Source organism: Pseudomyrmex gracilis, unplaced genomic scaffold (assembly GCF_002006095.1).
Source record: "Pseudomyrmex gracilis isolate BER0280 unplaced genomic scaffold, ASM200609v1 scaffold_3781, whole genome shotgun sequence".
In the NCBI taxonomy this organism is placed as follows: domain Eukaryota; kingdom Metazoa; phylum Arthropoda; class Insecta; order Hymenoptera; family Formicidae; genus Pseudomyrmex; species Pseudomyrmex gracilis.
In genome coordinates this window covers 1-6996 of record NW_018024365.1, presented here as the reverse complement: position 1 = coordinate 6996, position 6996 = coordinate 1, and the positions used below count along the sequence as shown (strand labels likewise).

Below are 6996 nucleotides of genomic sequence, written 5' to 3'. Positions count from 1 at the left end.
TGAACGTTTACGATCAACAGAAATGCCGCGCCTCGCACTGGCAAGTGGAGTCTTCTCACATCTGCACGTATACGAGAGCAGGCGAAGGCGCGTGCTATGTAAGCTTTTTCACTTACTTACTTAAATAAAAAAAATTGGTCGTGTGAATGCTTCGGATTGTGCAATAATTAATGTGGTGTTGTTATAAAATTTTTTTAGGGTGATTCCGGTAGTGCTCTTCTCTCTGGCGGTGTTCAAATCGGTATTGTTTCCTTCGGCAGGCCGTGCGCTCGCGGTGTGCCCGACGTATTCACCAGAGTATCCTCGTTTGCGAATTGGCTGGAGAAAAATGTTGTTTCGTAACAAAGTAAACTGAGATCTTTTGTAGGTACAGTTATTCTCGACCAGATTATTGTTATTCTCAGTGAGTAAAAAAGTGTTTAATAAATATTGCCATAAAACTACCAAAGATACATTGATGTGTTTACATTTCATTGTGCTGCAATAAGTCGCTATATAAAGTAATCTACCAATCGCGTCACGTACTCGAGATAAAAGTTTTTTATTGTAGACATTTACTTGATAAAAGACCCAGGTAAAAAAGGCTAGTCATTTTGGTCGACACCACAAATTCTTTTATATTGTCGCGTAGAGATTTCAACGCGATTACATCTATCAGGGATTAGAATAATTAAATCACTTAATTTGTGTTTATGTAATACACACACGTTTCAACGAACGTTCTTCAAGTGCTTCAAAGCGGTATATAAACTCTACGAGAAAGCTTTGTTATTAATCAGTATCACGATCTCATCATGTTGGCGTTGTTTGTACTCGTTAGCTTGGCAGCAGCTGCTCATGGTAAGCAACACACACAGTCAATATTTGATTATGTGAAAAATGTTGTTGGAAAAGGAGTTTTTTTTTTTTTTTTATTCTGCTCTTGAAAGAGAGAAAGAACTTTTATTTCAATCTTTTTAAAGGAAAGAAAGAAAAAGAAATACGAATAATAATAAAGTTTTGAAAGAAGTGAAAATAGATTTTTGAAATAATAAAAACATTTTAGATATCAACAACTAGTATTGATTAGTGTCGAATTTGATTTTAAAACTATATTTAATTTTTTACGAACGTATCAATTACCTTTAGAACGATTTATAAAAAACCTTCAAACAATGTGTCATCGATTACTGATTTTCTTACGCGCATAGGCTTTCCGAATTCTTATATTATCGGTGGAAAAGACGCTCCAGTGGGCGCGTATCCGCATCTGGTATCTCTGAGAAAGAATGGATCTCACTCCTGCGGCGGATCTATCATCTCTACACGCACCGTTCTCTCTGCAGCCCATTGTGTTATTTCGTACGTATTTCGCTCGTTAATTATCTATTGTCAAATAAATATTGAAGTAAAAGATATTCGAAATTGTTTAAATTTCGAGCACTGTGAAAAGTAATTAACAAAAATATGTCACAGTTATTACGTCTACAATCGTACGTTTTAATATCACAGTTACGTCAAAGATCCCCGTGTTCTGGAAATTCTGACTATTCACGCCGGCACGAATCTGTTGAGCGAAGAAGGAACTGTTTACAAAGCAATCAAGGCCATCCATCACGAAAATTACAATATGTATAAATTACTCAACGACATTGGTGTGCTCATTCTGTCGAGACCTGTTGAATTCACTCCCACGATTCAACCCATTCGACTCGCGACCAACGACATCGTCGCAGGCTCTCCTTGCGTTCTAAGCGGTTGGGGAAGAACCGCAGTGAGTAAAAACTAAAATAGAAATTATTACGCAATTAAAAAACAAAAAAAACTTGAACTTTTTGCCCGACATTTTTCAAACTGAATTTGTTAGGAACGTATCTTGTAACATGTTTTGATCTAAGGTTTAATTATTTCATAGTTACAAAAATGTAAAATTACACGATATTTCTATGTACTTTTAGATCGGTGGTTTGTTCCCTGACAAGTTGCAACATATCAAGTTGAACGTTTATGATCAAAAGAAATGCCAAGCCATATTCTGGCAAGTAAAGTCTTCTCACATCTGCACGTATACGAGAGCAGGCGAAGGCGCGTGTCATGTAAGCTTTTTTATTTACTTACTTAAGTCGGAAAATAATTGGGATCGACATTTCGGATCGGGCAATAATGTAATCGTTTTTATGAAATTTTTTTAGGGTGATTCCGGTAGTCCTCTTATTGCTGGTGATGTTCAAATCGGTGTTGTTTCTTTCGCTTTGCCGTGCGCTCGCGGCGAGCCCGACGTGTTCACTAGAGTGTCCTCATATACGAATTGGCTGAGGAAAAATATTGTTCTGTAATCAAATAAACTGAGATCTTTTGTTTGCATACTATATTGTAATTATTAAACAATATGTAATAAATATGCTATAAAATTTCCAAAGACACATTAATGTGTTTACATTCCATTGTTCTGCAATAAATTCCTTGTAAATCTAATAGTTTAGTAAAAACACGGTAGCGCTCTAGGCCTACTTATTGTTATCATAAAATGCGTGAGATATATAGTAACCGATAAGCCTGACTTTAAGATATTCTCTATGAACTAGATAGTGACGTATTTTCCAATTCTTCTGAAAAAATGTTAATTAATAAAAAACACGTGAGCTTAATTGAAACGCTATCGTTTTTATCAATAAAATGTGCAATATCACGCAGAAGCGTCACTAGCATGTGATTCATTTCTCTTGTTGTAACTATCTCGAGAAACTTATACCTATATATAAAGGTTTGAATGCATCTTCGCTTCACTTGTGTGTCATCGAGAAATCTGCCATCAAAGATGCACGCGTTTGCTTGTCTTGTTCTCATCGCTTTGGCGTGCGCCGTCCAAGGTATTTCAAATTTGTCAATGAATCTTACAACTTATTCTAAACTTATTTGTTCAGATGTAAAATTTCTAAAAATTATTGTACATCATTTAAATTTATATTGTTTACAGTAAAAATGTACGTGTGCGATGTAAAATTTATTTCGCGCTATTTTAAACAATTTTTGTTTTTAATTTAAGGCGCTCCGAATCCTCGTATCGTCGGCGGCAAAGATGCTCCCATCGGCAAATATCCGTATCAGATATCGTTAAGATTTCTCGGCTCGCACACATGCGGTGGATCCATACTAGATACTCGTAACGTATTAACTGCAGCGCATTGCGTAGATGGGTACGTTTTAAATATTTAAATTTATTTTAATATATCAGTTAAAATTTAATTAATAAACATTCTAATTTAGTTACAGTTTAATGTATTTAAATTATTTAATACATGTATTCGACACATTTATGTATTTTAACATCAGTTAAAAATACGTTCTTTAAACATTATTTTCATTAAAAACAAAATCCACTTTCGGTTTTTACAATTTGTTCCTTAGCTTCTTCTTAAATGCTTATAACCTTTTAATGATATTTTAGGAGGAGCAGCTATCCCGAATATTTCTCAGTTCATGCTGGCACGAACTTTTTAAATAAAACGGGAGACGAGTACAAAGTAGAAAATATAAGCATTCATCCGAATTACGATAGTTATCTCATCAGAAATGACGTTGCTGTGCTTCATCTCAAGAAACCTATCAAATACAGCGACAAGGTGAAGGCAATATCACTTTCGAGAAATGACACAGGTCGTGAAAACAGATCCTGCACGTTATCCGGATGGGGAACCACTAGGGTAATGTCAAATTTACAAAATTTTTCAAATTTCACACATCAACTTTCAAGAACAACTCCCTCTTTATATCACCAAAAAACATAAAGAACTTTTTATGATAAATATTGGGTGAATATTCTTGCATCACATTGTTTATATTTTTACTAGCTTGGTGGCAACGTTCCGAACAAGCTACAAGAAATTGATTTGATAGTTTATCCTCAAGACCAATGCAAAGAGACACAGTGGAGAGTACAGGATGGTCATATTTGCACCTTTACCAAAGCGGGACAAGGAGCGTGTCATGTATGTGAATCCTATTGGTGTCGTTGTTAATCACGCACACAAGATGTGTGATTTAATATCTAATGTGTTATTAAAAAAAAAATTGTATTCAGGGCGATTCTGGCGGACCATTGGTGGCCAACGGCACTCAAATTGGAATCGTTTCCTTCGGTACACCTTGTGCGCGTGGATATCCGGACGTGTACACGAGAGTGTCCAAGTACGAAAATTGGATCAACGCGCATCTTATAAAATAAAGGACTATTTATTCTTATATCAAATCAATCCTATATAAAGGACTATTTATTCCTATATCAAAGTCACTTCAATATGTATTTACGAAACAATGTTCAATAAATATCGTGTAAATATCGCGATAGAGTAATTGGTCTTTTTTTTCTTTCAACTTTTTCCAATATCTTTCATTCCCAACAAATGTCACTGATATTTACAATAGCTGATAGTATGTGATCGATATATTATCGCACAAAAATAAAATATCGCCCGTCCACAGACTGCAAGTAAGTGCTTGTTTATGTATATTTCGATAAGAAACAGAAACTTGAAAATAAAAGAATTCGCAAAATGTCAAAAAAAAAAGAAAAAAAACAGTAGCAAAAAAAGACGAAATGAAAGTGTCAAACGGATTAATCGCCACTGAGTAAATAAAAAAACTAAACAGATTTTTTGCACTTTAAGCACAGTTTGGATTTCAACAAGCTTTAGGGAATAGATGCATAAAATCTTTTGTAACGTTGTTATCGGGGATCTCGAGAATCGGGAATTTATCTCACTTTCGTAATCTTACTCATTAGTAGAAACGCACACATATACTTGTATATACAATCACACACACGTCGTTCACTTAAGTATATATAAAGAACCGAATATCTGTCGTTAGTAGAGTTTATCTTTCACCATGAACGGATACTTCGTTCTCTTAATCGCTTGTCTGGCAACTGTCGGTCATGGTAAGGGAAAAGTGAAAAACCGCAGTATTGAGTATTTGTTACAAGTATCTGTGTGTGAAATTTTATTAGATACACTGTATAAGTTTTTTTTATTTGTTTCGAATAGGCCTGCCAACTCAGATTGTTGGCGGTACTGACGCCGAAATCGGCAAGTATCCGTACATGGTGTCTTTGAGAAATAACAATAAACATTTTTGTGGTGGATCCATCATCAATGTGCGTTACATTCTCACTGCAGCTCATTGTCTCACGGGGTGCGTATTTATCGGTTTTCTCTCAATAAGATGACCTTATAATTCTTGTTCAAATTATAAAATTCAAATTATACCGTGACTTTTGCTGCACGTGTACTTGGCCGAGCAACTATTGCAATTAATTATTTTACGTATATGACGTAGATTTAAAACAAACGCTGACGTCGCTGATATGACGGTTCACGCTGGCACGAATTTCTTGAATCAATCCGGTGATGTTTATAACGCTGAAGCAGTCATTATCCACGAGAAATTTAATATTGTGCTGATTCGCAACGACATAGGTTTGGTCCGCTTGAAGACAGATATAAAATACAATGAAATAGTGAAACCAATCGATCTCGCAAGCACTAACTCCGTCGAGGATGGACATCCCTGCCTCTTGACCGGATGGGGTACACTTGAGGTAAGAGTCTCGACGTGTAAGGCAGACGTTGTTTGAAAAAGTAAGAAATTATTACGATAAGAAATTACGTGATATTAAATGTATGTAGTATTTACAGGCAAGATTTAACATCGTTTTTAGCAAAAAAGAGCAACGCACATGTTTGCAATTTTATATCGAGCATATTACTTTTTCAAGTTTTACTTTCTGCACTTTTTTCATTTTTATTTCCAGTTTATGGGCAAAGTGCCTAATGAGCTTCAGAAACTCGACTTGAAAGTTTACTCGCAAACAAAATGCAAGCGAACGTTTGTGAATCTGAAAAACAGTCACATTTGCGCATTTTCGCAATACGGCGAAGGAGCATGTCACGTAAGTGCGACAATAGTTTGGAGATGCGCTTTGTTACTTTAGTGTCTGACACAAATGTTTTCTACAGGGTGATTCCGGCAGTCCACTCGTTGCGGATGGTGTTCAAATTGGTATCGCCTCGTTCGTTCGACCATGTGCTATCGGATATCCGGACGCGTACACGAGAGTGTACTCTTACAAAAATTGGGTCTCACAAAATGTTGTTCTTTAAACGATAAAGTTATTAATATTCTGTTTCGATCTCAACACACATCTAATATCCTTTTTGTGATATTGTTCTCGCACTTATGTAGACATATCATGCAATGACGAAATAATACTCAGTTAAATAAAACATATGCGTGGTAAAATTAAAAAAAAATAATATCTCACAATTTTATCTTTATTAAATTTATATCGCAGCTGCAATCAAAGATAATCTACTGTCTTATATTAATAGATAAATAAAAATGTGTCTAACTGCATATTGTTGTTGTAAATGAAAACTCTATTTAAAAAATGCGCTTTGGTACGTTTTACTTACACATCTGATAAGCATAATCCGTATATACAAAATTACACATATATCTGTCTTGTAATTGGATTGAATTGATAATTTTTTTATACTTATATTATAAAAAAATAACTTTAACAAATTACGCCATGTTATATTGTTTTATATGAGTACATGCTATCTTGAAAAATACTTTTGGAATAGAATATATATCACAAACTTCAGATAACAAAAAATAAAATCCATACAACGCGTATTTCAATACACTTGCGTATCTAATCCAATCTGCAGATATAAAATTTTTATATCTTATTTTACATTGTAAAAAATACTTAATATAAAATCAAAGATAACGCGTTAGACGTGCTGTATTTTCTGTCGCTATGAGCGCTATCACTAGTCTCATAATTGCGTGCTTGGCGTTCAGCCTTTACGGTAAGTGTATTTAAAGATCATTTTTTCTACGTGTCACAAAATAATGTTTTAATACAACAGAGACGCGTTACACGAAATTCGATTACGTGACGTAATAATATCGCTTAAACTCTTATGCGTAAAATATTGTAAAACTTTT

At 34.7% G+C, this 6996-nt stretch overlaps 2 protein-coding genes across 2 annotated transcripts; both read left to right on the top strand.

Annotated features, from left to right (window-relative positions):
• Positions 1 to 648: 648 nt before the first annotated feature.
• LOC109863247 (transmembrane protease serine 11G-like) lies at positions 649 to 4332 on the top strand. The gene is made up of 10 exons (XM_020443481.1): positions 649 to 840; positions 1191 to 1341; positions 1492 to 1753; positions 1938 to 2075; positions 2172 to 2311; positions 2749 to 2849; positions 3026 to 3176; positions 3428 to 3683; positions 3831 to 3968; positions 4061 to 4332. The coding sequence occupies exons 1-10, from the start codon at positions 795 to 797 to the stop codon at positions 4202 to 4204; spliced, it is 1527 nt and encodes a 508-aa protein (XP_020299070.1). The 5' UTR covers positions 649 to 794; the 3' UTR covers positions 4205 to 4332.
• A 480-nt stretch (positions 4333 to 4812) lies between these two features.
• Positions 4813 to 6393, top strand: LOC109863248 (chymotrypsin-2-like). Its single transcript, XM_020443482.1, has 5 exons — positions 4813 to 4918; positions 5025 to 5172; positions 5317 to 5578; positions 5792 to 5929; positions 5997 to 6393. Exons 1-5 carry the CDS (start codon positions 4867 to 4869, stop codon positions 6138 to 6140), a joined length of 744 nt encoding a protein of 247 aa, XP_020299071.1. The 5' UTR covers positions 4813 to 4866; the 3' UTR covers positions 6141 to 6393.
• The last annotated feature ends 603 nt before the right edge of the window (positions 6394 to 6996 follow it).